General features: G+C 43.9%; 3 protein-coding genes across 12 annotated transcripts in view; 2 read left to right on the top strand and 1 right to left on the bottom strand.

Moving 5' to 3' along the window:
- The window catches only part of UBE2Q2 (ubiquitin conjugating enzyme E2 Q2), a 48,236-nt gene extending 45,499 nt beyond the window's left edge, over positions 1-2,737 (top strand). For all 4 annotated transcript variants that reach the window (XM_027657509.1, XM_027657511.1, XM_027657510.1 and 1 more), the window contains one exon: positions 1,165-2,737. In XM_027657509.1, coding sequence (XP_027513310.1) covers positions 1,165-1,196 — 32 coding nt within the window. In that variant the 3' untranslated portion in view covers positions 1,197-2,737. The remainder of the gene's footprint in view (positions 1-1,164) is intronic.
- A 140-nt stretch (positions 2,738-2,877) lies between these two features.
- On the top strand, positions 2,878-8,385 carry FBXO22 (F-box protein 22). The gene is made up of 7 exons (XM_027657513.1): positions 2,878-3,014; positions 3,113-3,245; positions 3,969-4,056; positions 4,417-4,512; positions 5,353-5,517; positions 6,468-6,633; positions 7,713-8,385. Exons 1-7 carry the CDS (start codon positions 2,917-2,919, stop codon positions 8,140-8,142), a joined length of 1,176 nt encoding a protein of 391 aa, XP_027513314.1. The 5' UTR covers positions 2,878-2,916; the 3' UTR covers positions 8,143-8,385.
- Positions 8,386-11,508: 3,123 nt separating this feature from the next.
- NRG4 (neuregulin 4) overlaps positions 11,509-17,345 on the bottom strand; it is a 49,657-nt gene continuing 43,820 nt past the window's right edge. For 4 of the 7 annotated variants that reach the window (XM_027657647.1, XM_027657650.1, XM_027657648.1 and 1 more), the window contains exons 6-7: positions 17,142-17,221; positions 11,509-17,045 (exon numbers count right to left, since the gene is read on the bottom strand). In XM_027657647.1, coding sequence (XP_027513448.1) covers positions 17,029-17,045; positions 17,142-17,221 — 97 coding nt within the window. In that variant the 3' untranslated portion in view covers positions 11,509-17,028. The remainder of the gene's footprint in view (positions 17,046-17,141; positions 17,222-17,345) is intronic. The other 3 variants (XM_027657644.1, XM_027657646.1, XM_027657645.1) reach the window with 3 other exon arrangements.

Genomic DNA, 17,345 nt, shown 5'->3' with positions numbered 1-17,345 from the left:
TAAAAGCTTTAAGTAGCTTACAGGTTATGTAAAGGTAGTCAGCAGAATTGGTATCTGGCCTTGTGATTCAGGAGTTAGTCCAGTTACCTCTTCTGTGACGTTCTCTGATCTGGGTTGGATACAGTGTCCTCTGGGAATTTGTGTTGCTGTGAACACAAGGGAGTGTTTCAGTGTGACTGCAGTCAGAGCCTCAGTTTCCCTGCAGCTAAAATGGAACGTAACACCTTCTCTGCTGTTGGGAGGAAGGTCAAAGATAATGACTTTAATGTGCTTTCCAATTTTATGATAGTTTGATCTTGCCATGAACAGCCTTTTGCTATTTTAGTTCCCTACAAAGGCCAGCATGGCTGTCTGTTTACTTCTGGCTGTGTGCTGGCCTAGGCTAGTGATCACTCCTGCATCAAGAGCTGTACACAAAGCACTCACAGCACCTAATGCTGCTGGGAAAGGTGTCTTTAGCTTAGACCTGCTGCCTGCTCTCTGGGATGGCATTAATAGGCTCCACAGTGGGTGTATACACATGTAGAGGAAGTTTTGCTATAGGGGCTGGGAGAGTTAAGATTGGAGCTGTGGAGGTGGCTGGAAGAAGCTGTGCACTCTTGATCAGGTATGATTCAGCTGCTAAACATTCCAAATTGTGTCAGGAGACCAGTTACTCAACTGACATTTCAGAGCTTATTCCTCCAGGAAGATTTGCAGAAAAAGGATAAACTGTTCAACTGCTTGTGCATGCCTAACTCCACAGTACACAAAATGGGATTTATATAAGTGTCCCAGTGTAGTTGTGTTTGTGTGTCTGTGCATTAAGTGGCTTGAAGGCTTGGGAGGTTTACCTCTGTTCCACTAAGTTTTGTCAGCAGTGTTCCTCCTTCAGCAGTTTCCTTTGTCGGTGTCCAGTTTGTCCAACTCGGGATAGCTGCTGCCACAAAACCCCCCAAACTTGGATATATTTAATTTGCACTCTCAAGGACTGGGTCTGATCCTTTACACATGCTTCATGTCCCACTGCTGACCAGTAGCATTTAAGGGAACTGGGTCTCACTGAGCTGGCCTACGTTAAGAGGGAAGGGAGGAGCCAGGTTAGGCTTCCTTCTCCCACAGATGGGAGGGTAAGATGGTCTGGACCAGCAGTGTCAGTCCCTAACGTGTCTCTGTTCTCCACAGGCTGGTACACTCCTCCAAAAGAAGATGGCTAACGCTGAGGACTATTGTCTACCTGGACCAATGTCAATAAAACAAGCTCTTTTTTATGTTTTCCAACACACAGACTCAAGCTATGAGTGCCCCTATAACAGCTGTACTGAGGACTTTAGCTATTAGATAAGTTAGTGGATAATCTGTCAACTGACACGTGCAGTATAAGTTACAGCCTTACCATTCCGCTCTCCGTAGGTATCTGGACTGAGCAGTTTGGGCCTTTACCACATTTGTTCTTATGGATTAAGCATATTTGGGCCATGCCCTCCCTTCTCCTTGTTTTTTTTATTTGAAAGCATAAGCTCTCCCTACAGCAGGCTACCGACTTACTAAAGATCATTCAGTAGGAGTGAGTTGTTCACACACTTTTGTGTATTTCTTACCTTTTGCAAAATGCAGACTGCAGAGACTTGCGTTGTATTGTTTCATTTAAAGCCAAGAAGTTTAATACATTGTTTAATACTGTTTTAGGAAATGTCAGGTCTTGCAAATCACAGTAGTTTTTTCTGGTCTAAAATGACAGCGTTTGTAGTATTTCCAAATTAATGATATAGGAAAAACACATGTATGTTAAGTCATTAAACATTTTTCATGGCTGTATGAGAATATGAACTGTTTATTGGAAAAGATGCTCTTTGTTTAGATTATGTTAATTTTTTGTTTAGGTTTGGGGGTTTTTCCCTTTTTTTTTTTTTTTTTTTGTTTTTATGCAGAGCAAGGCTGTGCCAATAAAACCTTGTAACTAGTCACTTCCACTGGGGCATCAGAACTTGCTGGGCTGTTCCTGCTACTTGTTGGCTCAACCTCCTTAACAAGAAGAGCCGCAGTATGAAGCTTGAAGTTATTTAAAATACTAAAAACCTTTCTAGGTGTTCCATTTTATTAACGGGTTGTTGCAATCATTTGTAAACTAATGAACTTATAAAGTAATTGGCACAAATCGAGATGAAAGTCCTTGAATGAAAAATTTTTATATAAAAGCTACAATAAAGTACAAGAACATGTCATCCGCTTCAGAGGCATAAGAGATGTTGCCATAGTCATGACAGTGGTTTTGTTATTGAGAGACTAATGGGAACTGTTTGTTCTTTATTAGGAGACGAACCTGGGTCTGTGAACTTACACAATTTCATTGCCTTACAGAAATCGACTCTATTTTGGTTGTAGTTTTAGTCTTTAGGCCTTCGCACCGCTGGGGCCAAGCTAAGGGTGTGTTCCGTGGATTAAGCACTTCCACAAGTGCAGAAGCATGTTTTTGTTATGGTTCTGTTGTTTTTTTTTTAGTTGACTATCAAACTTGTGCTCTTCTCTCTATCAGGCACCCGCGGGTCCTTGTGCATTTGCTTCTAGATCCAGTTTTTAGCTCGAAAGAAGCGATGGGCGAGGTTTGGCACCGCTTCCCGTGGGCGGGGGGTGAGGGACAGACCCGCCCTCGGCGCATGCTTCGGTGTGGGTTCCACTTCTCCTGGCAGAGTTCCTTGGCAATGTACAGTACTTTGTAAACTTGCATCAAGTTTATAAATAAAAAGCATTTTACGAAGCGCTGTGTCCGTGCTGGGGCCCGGGGGGTGAAGGGGGGGGGGACGGGACGGGGGTGGGGCGTGTGAGGGCGGGACGGGTCCTCCGCGCCGCTGGGGGGCGCCCTTGCGGCGGCCCGGCCGTGCCGAGCGGAAGCGGTGTCTGTGGCGCGGGGCGGCGGGGCCGTGAGGCGGCGGGGCCATGGAGGCCAAGGGCGGCTTCGTGCTCGCCAACCTGGCCGAGGTGGTGGAGCGCGTCCTCGGCTTCCTGCCCACCAAGGCGCTGCTGCGCGCCGCCTGGTAAGGCCCGAGGCCGCGGGGGGGGAGGGCGAGGCGGCGGCCGGTCCCGGTTGCCGGGGGCGGCGCGGCCGACGCGGGGTGTCCGTGCTGTGTTGCAGTGTGTGCCGGCTGTGGAGGGAGTGCGCCCGGCGGACGCTGCGGGCGCGGCAGCGCATCGCCTGGGTGTCGGCGCTGGAGCCGGGCCCCGCCGACAGCCACGCGCTGGTGCGGGCGCTGGGCCGCGAGCTCGAGGTGAGGGGCGGGAGCGGTGTGCGTGAGGGGGGTGTGGGTCTGTCTGTGTCTGTCAGCGCCTTCGTGCCGCCCCTGAACGCTCCACCCGCTCCTCCCAGGCGCCCGGCGCAGGGAGCGCGTTCGGAGGTGCGAGCGGTTTGGACAGTTCGGTGCTGTGTGTTAGTTAATACATGAGGGAAACGCCGCGGGTTTCCAGGTCAGGACACGTCTCTTCATCTCGGCGATCTCGTTAAGGGATAAACCCTTTTTAGCGTGGGAGACACAGGCGACGTTGAAGGATTTCTCTGGCAGGATTCTTTTCCAGTGTTCACTAGTGCTAGATCTTCACCACAGAAAGATTCCTGTCAAGTTGTTAAGCACTAAACAGAGACCCCAACAGATGAGTGTTCAACCAAGGGGGACTGGAAAGGCCAGCAGCACCTCCACACTGTTCCCAGCATCAGCGCTGACGAAAGCCAGCAGCCAGGACTGGAGGGAGTTTAGACAGCGTTAAAACGAGCAGTCAGGGGGCCAGGCTGCAGAGCTGTCCTCGCTCCTGTGGGGCTTGGGTCGGTTCTGTGCCCGTGCTACCCCTTCATTAGATCAGTCTGGGCAGTGCTGAGGCTGCGGGACGTGTCCTGTTGTCTGACGGGAGCTCGGAGCGGTGTCTCCTCAGTTCGTGCCGCCGCTGTCTCTCCCTCCCTCCCTCCCCGTCCCCGCACTCCTTGTCCCGTGTCTCTGCAGAAGGTGCACGTGCTGCCCCAGACCGTGCTCTACATCGCCGATGCCGAGACCTTCAGCGGGCACGAGGAGTGTCACGAGCAGAAGAAAGGTAACACCTGGCCCTGACTCGCTGCCGTTTCCAAGGAGTGCTCGGGGTGAAAGGGAATTTGCCTGGGGTGAATTTCAGCGGGAAGTAAATCTTTTGCAGAAAGCACGACCCCCTAGTCCTGCCTTTGTGATGCGAAGTTGCCTGTAGGTGTGTGTTAATGTGCGCGGATCCTTTCCCTTCTCTGGAGGACACGGAGTCCCTGGTGCCGGCAGCCCTGTGCTCGTACACAGCTCAGACCTGTGTGCTGTTACCAGGGCGGCCGCTGATGGGCAGCATTGGCTCAACAGGACGGGGGTTCTGCTCAGAACACACTTTTACTTCTCTCTGATGTTTTCCTGTCTCTTTTTCTTATTTTAACAGCCAGGAAAAGAAACAGTAAAGAAACAGCACTTGCACTTGAAAAGTTGTTGCCAAAGCGATGTCAGGTTCTTGGACTGGTCACCCCAGGGATTGTAGGTAGGAGCAAAACATGGGTTTTGTGAGAGATCAGCTTGGAGGTGTCTTCTCCCACCTTGTTCAGCACTGGCTTCAGTTCTGAGGAGTTCACAGTGTTGCTGCTCATTGACACGTGGAGCTTACTTTGTGTGTTGCAGTCATAATTAAAAGGATTGATTTAACCGGTTAGGCAGCTTTTCCTGGCACTGATGTACTTACTGAATGTTTCTTGGATATATGTATATATTTCAGTCATATTGTGACTAACTGTTTGCTGTGGTCTAGCAGGAGGCACATGCAGTAACTGGATAATTCACAGCCTTCCTTGGCAGGCTTTTCCTCATGCTTCCCTTTTTCATCATTAGAAAGTTGGGGTTTTTATAGTTACCCTAAATTCAACCCCCACGGCATAAGTAGGGTATTTGATTGTTACCACTAATCCAATAATACACTCCCAGTATTTGTGTCAGTTTGGTTTATACTGTCATCACATGCTTGTATAACACCTTAAAAACCTGAGCATGTTTGTGTGCCTGTAGAAGTTGGTAGGAAGACCTGTGCTTGTTTTCCTACTGTTTTATATTTGGTGTGACTGTGGGGAAATGTCCAAATATATCCATGTCTCCTTATCCAAAGTGACTTCAGCACAATCCATAGCCAGCAGGACTTCTATGTGTTTCATCTTTCCAAAAGATTCTAAAAAAAAAATCACACCAGTTTTCAATTAGATAAGTTGTTAGGGAAATAAGTTGTCATGTTTTACATCCCCTGAGCTGTTCGGCCTGTTTCAGTTCTTGTTACAGTGTAGATGAAAGTATGAGAGTCCCTGAACACAAGATGCCTGGTTTTGTTTCCTTGCAGTTACCCCGATGGGTTCAAGCAGCAATCAGCCTCAAGAAATTGAAGAGGGTGAAGCTGGGTTTGCTCTGTTGTTTCCCAAAATGGATGGGGTGAAAATTCACACCTTCCATTTTTCTAAAGATGTGAAGAACAGGGTCTTTGATGAAAATAAATTTGCTGAAGCAGGTATGTCCTTTTTCTCTCCTTCACTTGGGCTTTTGTGAAGTATTGTGCTGCTCTTTGAGGTGCCAGTCTGGAGTGATGTGTGGAACCAGCAGCTTCTGTGCTGGCTCCAAGAGCCCCCTGGCTCTGTAGGGCCACAGCTGGTAACTGTGCATCTCTGTTCCTCCCAATCTGTGGAGCATTAAGGTTAAGTTATCCTGAGTATCAGTCTCAGATTACCTCAGTTAGGTTCCAGGTGGAGTTGTTCAGAGAGTTGTTAGGTTTTAAGCAGCTTCTAATTGGTTAAAAATATTCCACTGGGAATTATTCCTGTCACTGCAATTTAGAAACGAGTGGGGAAGAGCTGCTTCTCTTCTTCCCCAAAATGACTTTGCATTTAGACCCCAAGTCAGGTATTGTAGCAAGGGAAGGCAGAGCAGATGACAGCATATTTCAGTGCATACAGTTCATATTCTTCACATTGTGTCCTCAGCAGAGTAGGTAATTTATGAAGACTAATGTCAGAAGAGTCTCATGAGTCTTCTAGGAACCTGGGGGGTTCTGCCTTGGGATAGGAAAACTGCCGAAGTGTGGAATTTATTTAATTTTCAGATAAAGCTATTTACTGTATTATGGTTCTTGAATAACTCATTTGCCTGGTTCTTACCTGTAAAGACTGTCAAGTAAAACTGAAGAGCTGTGGTAAAACTCACATGCTGTGGTAAAGGAGTGGAAGGCTGGAGGAAGCAGATGCAGTCTGTTTTTTGCCTTGCAAAGTTCTTTCCAGAAATTCTCTCTCAAGTGGGGAACACAGCCCAGCTCCTGCCTGGGCAACTTGTGTCTTGCCTTCCCAATTGCAACAGAAAGCCATTACTAAAGGTGTGATTTCTTATTTGAGGAGAGACTAGAAAGGTTGGGCTTCAGGGCTTGGGATTTAAAAAGAAGAGAGGATCAGTGTTTGGTTTTGTTTGTAGGTCTGAAGAATAACCCAGATCTCCGTGTTGTTCTTCTGTTTGGCTACAACTCCTGGAAGTCTGGAGCTACTCGATTTCTTCATCAAATAGTCAATCCATTGAATGAGAAAAGTATCATCCTGGCTGGGGGACAAGTGGAGAGCTTCACATCACTGACCTCTGAGAAGTAGGTATCTTTTTCAAGGTAAATGATAAAAAGGCTTTAAAATGGGAGAAACACTGCAGATCCGTAGCCTTCTAGTTGTATTAGAAATGCCCTTTAACAGGCATTTAATGGTAACTTCTTAAGAGAAAAATGTCACAACTGCTACACTGTGACATAGGCAGAAAAGCTGGAAGTTTTGTATGGCTGTGTTACCAATTGGATTCTGGAAACTCAACTAGGAGAAACCCACTGGAAAGGAGATTTCCAGCTTCACATACCCTTTGTGTGTTTATTGCAGTCAGTGTTTAATAAATGATTCCCCATTGTGGCAGAGACCATGGATGTGACCACGTGTCTGTGTGTGTGCCTGGGTTTGGCTCACACCCCAGAGCAGGAGCTGCACACACACACAGGGCTGTGCCCCAGGAGCTGCCCTGTGGAAGGATGTGGCACTCCCAGGACTGGGCTAGATCTCATCCAGCTCACACCCCTTCCCTGCCCAGGACCCTGCAGGGCAGAGCTGGGCCCAGCTGCTCCAGCTGCTCTGCTGCACAGGCAGACAGAGCCCTTTGTGCCACTGGTGCATCCGCACTTGGAGCACCTCATTCTGTGGAGCACATGCAGGCAATGCCCACAGGCTCCTCTCATGCCATTGTAGGTCTGGAGTCCATACTAATACCAACATGTTTCTTGCATCCAATTTTCCAGCTGCACGTAACAGAGCTGGCCTTACATTGTGACTGATAATAAAGCATTAGTATGTAACTGCTAAAACCTGTGTGACCTGGCCAACCAAGTTAAAGCAACATGAATATGGAACTTTACTGCCTGCTGCCCTGGTTTGGTGTGTAAATGATGAGTGTATTTGCTTGCCTTAAGTTCAAATAGTTTAGTTGGAATTGCAGAGCTGTGACATACACAAACTGCTGAATTTGGCATGTATGAAACAGTAAGTTTATGCTTAGTCCCCAATAATGGATGTGGTGTCAGAATCCCCTGAGTGTCGGCTCCTTTGAACCCCCCTCGTGCGGCAGCAGCAGTTCAGGGGTGGGCAGTGCTCTCCTGGAACGCTCTCTAACCCGCTGCCTGTTGCCTTGCAGTGCCCAGGCCCAGCCCGGGGACGCCTGTGGGGTGGTTGGGTTGGCCTTCAGCGGGCCCCAGATCCAGAGTGCCACCGTGCTGCTGGACCAGGACGTGGCCGACGAGAGGACGGCGGAAGCGGCCGTGCAGCGCCTCAAAGCCGCCAACATCCCCGAGCACAACACCCTGGGCTTCATGTTCGCCTGCGTGGGCAGGGGGTACCGGCACTACAAAACCAAGAGGAACATGGAAGCAGATGCGTTCAGGAAGTTTTTTCCAAACGTACCCCTCTTTGGCTTTTTTGGACACGGGGAGATAGGATGTGATCGAATAGTCACTGGGAATTTCGTATTAAGAGAATGTAATGACATTAAGGATGACCTGCTTCACGGTTACACCACCGTTATGACTCTTATTCATTTTGGTTCAACTAAAGCAAGCCAAGCATAAGTAAGGTTTAATGCTGCAGTGAGCTGTTTGTTTCATTCCAGAGAGCTGAGAAGTCTGGAAGAGTGGACATCTTGCAGTCAGAACCCCCTTCCAAAACGTAAACATCATTTTGGTAATGTTATCAAGTCTTGTAGTTGCAATAGAGTTTGATATACTATCTGCAGGAAAGCCTTGCATTTTGTGTAATCCCCTGTACACATCAGAATTGCAGGAAATTATACTTGATGGAATTCTGCAATTGAAGAAAGCCTCTTTCTTCCAAAATGGGAATGGTTTGCACAAATCATAGAATATGCTGACTTGGAAGGGATCCACTGAATCACTGAGTCCAGTTCCTGGCCCTGTACAGGACATCCCCAGGAATCCCATGATGTGCCTGAGAGTGTTCTGAAACTCAGACAGGCTTGGTCCTGTGACCACTTCCCTGGGGAGCCTCGTCCAGTGCTCAGCCACTCCGGGTGAAAAACATTTCCCTGATATCCAGCCTAAACCTCCTGACTCAGCTTCATGCTGTTTCCTTGAGTCCTGTCGCTGTCACAAGAGTGAAGAGATCAGTACCTTCCCCTCGGGAGGATGTTGAAGATCCTAATGATGTCTCCTCTCCGTCTCCTGTTCTCCAGCTGAACACACAAAGTGCCCTCGGTGTCCTCACACGGCTTCAAATCAAGGCCCTTCATCTTCATTGCTCTCCTTTGGACACTCCCTAATGGCTCAGTATCTCCCTTACATTGTGTCCCCCCAACTGCCCCAATGTTGAGCTGAGGCCGCCCCAGGGCAGAGCAGAGTGGGACAATCTCCCCTCCCTGATGCCCCCAGGACAAGGCTGTCCCTCCTGGCTGCCAGGGCACGGAGGGACAAGTGGCTGCCAAGTGGCCAAGGACCAGGACCCCCAGGGCCCTTCCCACAGCTGCTCTCCAGCCTCTCATTCCCCAGTCCACACACACAGCCAGGGCTGCCCCATCCCAGGGGCAGAATCCTTGTTAAACTTGCCATGGTTGATGATGGCCCATCTCTGATTTGTGGAGGTCTCTCTGCAGGGCCTCCCTGCCCTTCAGGGAGTTGAAGCTCCTCCCAGTTTTGTGTTTTCAGCAAACCCAAATACCAAGATGTAGAAAGAAATGGGACTTGGATGTGCTCTATTTATGTATGTAAAGCAGTCCATGGAAAAATCCATTTCCTGGATTTTAGTATTAGAGAGATGCACAACCTTCCCAGAGCCCTATTTACAAAACTGAATGGTTTTACTAGACAAAATGAATGAAAATCTTAAAAGTAACAAACTGCTCGTTAAATAAAGATGAAAGTGTGTCAAAGCACTTTGCCTTCTATTAGAGAAAAGGCTCTGATTTAAAGAGATGTTGTCCAGCTACGAGTTCAGCTTGGTTCACCACCTTGAACTGAATTTCAGTTGTCTTAACTGTCTGGTTTAGAACATAGTGGTTGTTTTTTGATTTTGGATCTTCTTGTAGCTTGATTACAAACTTAAATCCAGAGTCCTAAAAAAATAAGACTACGTGGTATCTTTTAAGTTTCTTTAAAAAGTTTTTTTTGCTCTTTAATTTGGAATTGTGGGGCACACAAGGTCTGGTTATATTTATATAGAGACTTTAAACAAGACTTGTGCTTTTGCATGATTTTCCTGTGCTTTTACATCAGTCACCTGTTTTGGTTGCTGCAGCTGGCATGCAGTATTGTTCAAGTAAGTAAATTCAGCATAGTCTCAGTATAGCTAATAATATATTTGCTGCTTTCTAAATTTTTTTCCTCCCTTTTGTTTTCACTTAGTAATAGAAGGACAAGAAAATAAGATTAATTTTCCACCATTTCACCAGACTTCTAAATGCCAAATCAGGCAGCTGGCCCATTTTCAGTGTAGTAAAAAGAAAACACTTAGCTGTTGTTGTACAACAAAATAACATTTTTTGCTTTAAATGTACCAAGCAAGTCTTCATTGGCAACTTTTTGCTTACATCTAGTTAAAACCTTTCCTGAACTTGGCCTAAGGAGCTGAGGCAGAGGTGTATCTGTTCTGAGAGTTAACTGCTGGTTTCAGTTTGTGCTGAGCACACCCAGCACTTCCCCATGGCTTTACTGATGATGGTTTTTTTTAATTAGGAGCTGTGAACTCCCAGTGGGAGATCAGGAAGTGTGGGTGTGACTGGGACAACGTTCAGTCACTGCATTAAGGGGGAAGGTACCTGGGAATGGGGTTGAGTTGTCAGAGCAGCCCCTCGCTGGGAGGCAGCTCCGTGGTTTTTGAGGTAACCACAGTGTTGTGCTCAGCCCTCTGTGCCTGCCTGAGCTGCACCTTGAACGGGAGGGAAAGGAAATGTGTCGTTCCTGTAACCCAGATCCCTGTGCCTGGTGGCCATGCCGAGTAGCATGTGAGTGTTCCACTGTTGGCTGTGTCCTGGATGACAGTGCAGATGTGTCCAGACGTGTCCAGACGTGTCCAGACGTGCCCGAGGAAGCAGCTGGTGAGCTCAGGTGATGGTGCAGCAAAACCAGAACCAGAGGGTGGTCTGAAGGGGCTGCTCATCAGCAGGGTCCTGGAGCTGAGGAAACTTCTGAGGTAAACATAGTACAGGTGAGATGCTGGGGGTGACCTCAAGAGCCTGCACCAGAGTCCAGGAATCCTCTTTCTGGCCTCAGGGAGTAGGGATGAGCCCAAGGGATCCCAGAACCGTACACATGGCTGGAACCACTGCACTCTCTCCCAGCCTGCATCATGCTTTCCATGTGATAAAACTGCAACATCTGTGATTAAAGTGTTTTGCTATCCAAATTCATTTTGCCTCCATGCTGTCATTTGCTCTTCAACTACAACTCCTCAAAGAAACCAAAATATATTTGCTTTAAAGGTGCAGGTACCAAAAGACAGAGCTTGTTCTGAATTGATAGAAAGTTTTGCAGTGCCAGAATTTATACCTCTGTCACTCAAAAAGTAACCACAGGGTTTTAAAGTGAGCAAAGTTAGATAAATGAGTATTCAGCAATTGAGGCAAATGTGAATAGCATAAAGATACCTAAAGATAAAGTTTATCTGCAGTTACAGTGCTGATGCTAATCTGTTTCCAACAAGAGGACAGAATTCTTAAGTGACCTCAACTGAATTTTGGTTTTGTTATGAAAAAAAGAAAACTTGCAGAGGCACAAGACAGGGAGGAGTGACAGTTTTGCTGATGAAAGGTAAAGGCATTGTTTTTCCCCATCTTTTGAATATGAATAATGTTTTGCTGCACGTTTGTTCTTAATGCATCATTCAATTATCTCTTAAGTTTTAAAAATATAAGAAATAATAGGCAAGTGGTGTGATGTATAACCTCATACTTGCACAATCAAAATAGCAACTGCCAAACATAAAGCTATTACTGTAACTTATTTTAAAGTTACTATCCAAAAGTCTTCTCATTATAGGATATTTCTGTAATGTGCAGTTGTAAGAAAGCAAGAATAATTTGATAAAGAGGAGCCAAATTATGAACAAGTAGTTACATATGATTCTGAATTAATTTTGTTAAGTCTCCCTCCAAACTCACTCAGTGTCATTACCCCCTCTTAGTTTATATTTTTCATTCTAAAAATGGAGAACTTCTTTTTCCTAGAAGTATCTCTGTGGTGTTGGTTGTTAGTTTTCATATCAGACACTATCTTTGGAATGAACCTAAGTGTTCTGAATGCCTCATGTCTGGCCCAGTGAGAGAACCAGAAAAAACATTTCTCATTCAGATGCCTACTTCTGTTTTACTCAGAGGAATGATACAGAAAAATAATATTGGAGGTCTAGAAGTTTGCACAGTTAGAAGTTACAAAGATAGTAAATGTGCAGTTAAGTGGTGTTTTATAAGATCTTTTCCTGTTGCTAAGCCCATTTCTCAGCCAGATGCAGACTCCAGAAGAGGCTGTTCCAGAAGGACTCCAGAGGAGCCCTGAGGGTGTTCTGAGCTACAGGCTGGAAGGTAAACCAAGCTCACTGCTGGTGGGGGTCCTGTACCACTGGTTTAGGTCAAACAATACAAGTTCAAACATTGTAGGGCCCTTGTACTGACTGTTTTCTGCCCACCAGCACTCCAGAACAATGTAGGGTATTTTTATAAACAGAACAAACAGCTGCAGTGAGAAACTGGAAACTCAAAGGAAATGCATAAGATAGGTTTGGATTCTTTAGAAGTGGTATCACCTGGATACTTACATTAGAATTATTAGCAGAGAAATAGCTAATTGGAATATTTTCCCAAGTGCTTTGATAACTTAAGAGAACAAATTTATTCCCAAATCACTGGGATTTGTCCTTTTAAATGCTTTTAAAAAACAATGTGTAAATTGTCCTCGTTACATTTCACAGGTAGATCTTCAGTGAGATTAGCAGGTAGCACAAAATTCTCAAAATAAGTGTTTCAGTGATTCACATCACTGACAGTGGCAGGTCATGTCACCTTTGCCCAATAAATTTTCACAGCTACAAGAATTAGAAACAGCTATTTTTAAAATAAGCTCATTTTAGCTGAGTTGTCAATATGGCAGCAGGGAGAGCAAACACTAATCCCCTCAAAAGGAACTCTCTTAGAATCTCCAGAGCTGGTGAAAATGACTGAATGGTTTGAAACAGCAGCAAATTCTGTGATGGAGAGTGAACAACATAGATTCAAATCACCCATCCCTGTTACAAACTGCCACCAGTGGATGCTCAGCTACCTTTTTAGAGCCCATCGTGTGCCTGCCCAAAGTTTTAGATGAAATATCATTACTTGCATTGAGAAGGTAATTTGAAAACAGTCTCTTTTAAAATGAGCACTGTAAAAGACTGTTCAAATGTTACACAAACACAGAGGTGAATTGAGAAGAGTTAAAAATTGCTTGTAGCTTTAATTTGGGGGATGAAAACAGCAATATCTTCTTGTTATTTCAGGTTCTGCAGCTGTAGGTTCTATTTACATCCCTTATCTCACTCTAGAAATGATTCCTGGTGAAAGGTTTTGTGGAGTGTCAGTCCCAAAGATGGAACTGAGCAGCAGCCTGACTATGGGTATTTGACAAAATTTGTATTTGGTGCTCTGCTGTCAAGGAACTGATTTCATGCCTTACTTATAAATGATGTTGAACAGGTTACAGTCACAAGGAGAGCAAGAACAGACTTTGAATTAGCATAAACAGATAATGTTACATAGAAAAATGAAGAAGGTTTTGGGTTATGGGGGTTTTTACAACATCTTTAGGCATACACAGGTTTAGGGGGTTTCTTGTTTGCTCATTTCCCCCAAAGTGCAAGAAATAAGAAATACTGCAGTCCTTTAAATGAAGAATCCCTTTTTTCATTAATCTTAACCACAAAATCCAAACAATTTATGTCTGGATTCTTTTGATTATTCCATATAATCTGAGATATAGGAATATTTTGTCTCTTCATTAAAGTATATAGATGTCAACAGACATTGTAACTGGGAGGCACAGTGAACACCTGCATCCTGGTCATCTAAATTATACTGCCAAGGAATCAGAACACAACTTAATTCCATTTTTTTCTCAAACTTATACTGATAAATCTTCATGAATATCCTTGGGTTTGAATATAGTCATAGTAAAAATGAAAGTAAATGGAAAAAACCCCTGGGTTTAAACTTATCCAGTCTTTTCAGTTTTTACTGGAAATAGCTTGATGTCCTTTAAATAAAAGGATGCTAAATACCAAAGGAAAGAGAGTCACACAGTCAGAGACCCTCCTCAGCTGTTCAAAAATGCAGGGCCAGAAGGAAAAGGTTTTTTTTTAGTGCAGTAAATTTTGAAGGAGTTGCACAACATTGAAGGTACCTTTAAAATGGGAAGTGTTACCAAATGGACTTTCTGTTCGTCTTCCTGCTTAATATTTAACATTATAAATCAAAAGACTTGCACGGAGAAAATCCTCTTGTTTTCTTTGAAAAGCCATTTCACGCTCTCCTTTAACTGTACTTTGCTCCAGAGTTTGTTTGGGCTGCTAATGAAGGACAATTATATACTGTAACATAGAAGCAACCTCTTCCTTAGGTCTATAAAGAGACTTCCTGCTAATAGCTGTCAGTTTGTTCTGCAAGTGATCAAAAGGTTTTTGCAACACCTTATGAAGAGACTTTCACTACAAGATTCTGAAAGGAAGACGTGATCCTCAGGTATAGAAGAATTTTTGCCATAACCTATAATAAATTGTGGTGTAATCATAGTAGTGGAGTTTCTTAGGAAATTAGCCTTTTCTACTTTTCTTCCCCCATAACCTTCCAGCTGGTGGAGAGGTAATTTTAAAGACATGAGATCTTGTGTTTCCTGGAAATGGGAGTCAAGAGAAAGCCCTTATTACTCACCCCTCCATAAACATGTAATTTTATGCCCCAGTGACTCCAACCACCATATCTGATCCATTGGAACTGGTGTTTTTTTAGCTTTATTGCTCACAGGGCTACTTAATTTTGTAAGCAAACATTGCTACAAAGTGCTGCAGCACTATTTTATGAAATTACATATAATGTTGGCTACCCTGTACTTTCTGTGGCATTTGACCACCTTAAAATGAATTTGTAGCCTGATCTCATTTTGATCTGAATGTCACAGTCACAAAGCTTGTGAACTGAACTCATTAATTTTGGAAGCTGGAATGTTCTCAGGTGCAGTGGGTTTGAGGCAGTCTGAACTGCTAATAGCATTTCCTTCACAGGTAGCACTGTTCCATAAATCACCTTGTTTGCATTTAAACATGGGTTTGGTTTATTCAGCCTCACTTTTTGTACAAACTCTTTCCCAAATAATGCAAACACACTTGGTAACAGTGAATAACTTCCATATCTGTCTAGAAAGCTGAGGGGATTCTAAGAGTTATACAGTGCAACTTCAGCCCATTTATTTCTTACATCTATTAATATCTCCTTCCCGAATTTCCACTTAAGATGACCACAAGCCTTTTCCTTTTTCAGTGGAGATGGTATCCCAAACTGTAAGTCTGACTGTCTCAGGATCAGTAACATATTGAAGTTATCTGAGAGCAGCTGTCTCTGATTAGTTTTCCCTGAGGCTGTGCTAAGTTCAGGTGACAGTGATTCTGATGGAGCTCTCAGTACTGCCACACATCCCCTGAGCTCTCTCTACAACAGTGGCATGTCCCTGTGTGATGAAAAATCACTTTTCTCTTTCTCAGCCTTTAAGACAATATTCCCAGCTTCCTTCAGCTTATCTGCAAAAGGTTTGAAATCCAGAAAATAACATATAAAGTTGGTTAATTTGGGGAGAAAGTGATCTTTTAGTGCTTTATATAACCTAATCTCTGGATCAGGTCCTGTACTTGATTTGGTGCCCTCAGATTCTCCCTTCAGATGCTGAGCATTAACTGGGACTCTGACTTCTCTGACATGAGTCCTTGGAAGGTAATGAATTTTTGTGGTCTGTGTTCTAGTAGTTATTATAGCAGTTTTCCCTTTGACTCCTCACCTTACACCCTATAACAGGGCTTTCCTTCTCTGCCCCACTGGACTTTTGTCTACATTGATACAGAGCACACCAGAGCGTGTAGTAAAGCATCCCAGAAATAGGAGCTTATTCAACATTTTCTTTGCACCTGTGTTTTTACACAACTCCAGGTTGTTTATTTCAGAGATAAGAAATCTCTGTTCTACATTTTCTCTCCTTTCAATTCGTGAAGTTTTCTCAGTTAATCTTCCCCTCAATACAACCTTAAAAATCCCATATAATGACCTGCTGGGTAATGTGCAAAAATGGAAACATATCTGATTTTTGCTGGTTTCAACCCCCAGTGCTAGAAATAACTTGAAAAGAAAGCTGCTCATTTCACATTTTCTACACCTCTGACTAACCAGACCATTCTCTTTGTGTTGTCAAGGCAAAAAGGGACATGGACCATGTCATTTGGCCTCTCTTTGTCTAAGAGAATCCTGTAAGGAACCAGAGTGTGATATATGAGGTACTGGTGTGATCAACAAATGGTTATGTGAATAAAAGAAATAAATCTTTAGAGAGGGCAGCACTTTTTCAGCCAAGACACCTGTCTGGATATTTTGTGTCAGGAATTAACCTGATGAATAAAATTCCTGGCTTCTGCTATCTGAATATCAACTGGAAAATTTAAGATGAGGTTTAAATTTCCCTCAGTAGTGAGATTTTCAGAAGAAAGCAAGACAAAAATAAACCCATCAAGGAAAATGTCTTGCTTCATATTAGGGATGTAGAGCAAACAAAGCATAAGTTCTCTGCCTAAACTTCTTTTAACCACTACCTCTCTCTTTTCTTTTCATTCAAATTCAAATCAAATACACTAGCAGTGGTACCTTATCCTCATGTTGTCTTATGATTAAAAAGAAAAATAGAGAAAGAGTATTAGCTGGCAGAAAGGTACTTTTTTTTCCCCTACATCTGTTAAGGGTGTCTGAAACAAGCCAAATTCTGGACATGTATCAGTAGTACAAATTTTGAAACTATTGAATCAAGACAGTCAAACAAAATTCCCCTATCAAAAATCCATAGTATTATGTCATGCTAAACCCCTCATATTCTCTGTGCAGTGAAAAAAATATTGAATATATTTCATACATTTCCCATGTAGTAAAACCCAAAGTTCTCATGTGTCTACCTGGGCATTACTGAAAACTGTAACTTGTCATAAAACAATCTCACAAAAAATTCAAACAAGTTATAGTGATTTCTTTATAATTGATGCACCTTTAAAAAAACATACAAACTCCATTAAGTGCAACTGTTTATGTCTCAGTTGCAGTGTTCTCCAACACATAAACCTCCTATTTCAGTTTGCTTTCTTCTCTCATCTTGCTCACCACATCATCCTCTACAACTCGTGTTCTTAGGGTTGCTCTGCATGTTGTTTTCCCACCATTCTTCCACTTAATTGCTTTATGCTGTTGTTATTTCTGAAAAATAAACAAAACACATACCTTTAATTAGGGAAAACTTCCTCCCCCACTTTCCTCGTGGAGTCCAGTCATTTAACTTTAAATTGCACTCACTGTTGCAGCCATTGCTGCTTGTAGGTTCAGCTAGGTTGGCACCACACTCTGAGGAACTTGTCCTTGGAATGGAAACTTTTCTGACCAAAAGAAACAAAAACCAGACAACAGAGAGAGGAAAAAAATACACACAGAGTGAAAAAAGTTGTCAGGGAGGAGACAAATTAATTGAATGATGTCCATTGAAAAAAGTGACACGGATCT

Source organism: Corapipo altera, unplaced genomic scaffold (genome assembly GCF_003945725.1).
Source record: "Corapipo altera isolate COAL_440 unplaced genomic scaffold, ASM394572v1 308, whole genome shotgun sequence".
In the NCBI taxonomy this organism is placed as follows: Eukaryota; Metazoa; Chordata; class Aves; order Passeriformes; family Pipridae; genus Corapipo; species Corapipo altera.
This window is presented reverse-complemented; position numbering and strand designations above follow the sequence as displayed.

Bases quoted from the DNA above. Each gene is read 5' to 3' on its own strand.
- FBXO22 (XM_027657513.1), top strand. From the start codon at position 2,917: ATGGAGGCCAAGGGCGGCTTCGTGCTCGCCAACCTGGCCGAGGTGGTG. The intron at 3,015-3,112 runs GTAAGGCCCGAG...GCTGTGTTGCAG, and splicing joins GCGCTGCTGCGCGCCGCCTG to TGTGTGCCGGCTGTGGAGGG. The intron at 4,057-4,416 runs GTAACACCTGGC...TTATTTTAACAG, and splicing joins GTGTCACGAGCAGAAGAAAG to CCAGGAAAAGAAACAGTAAA.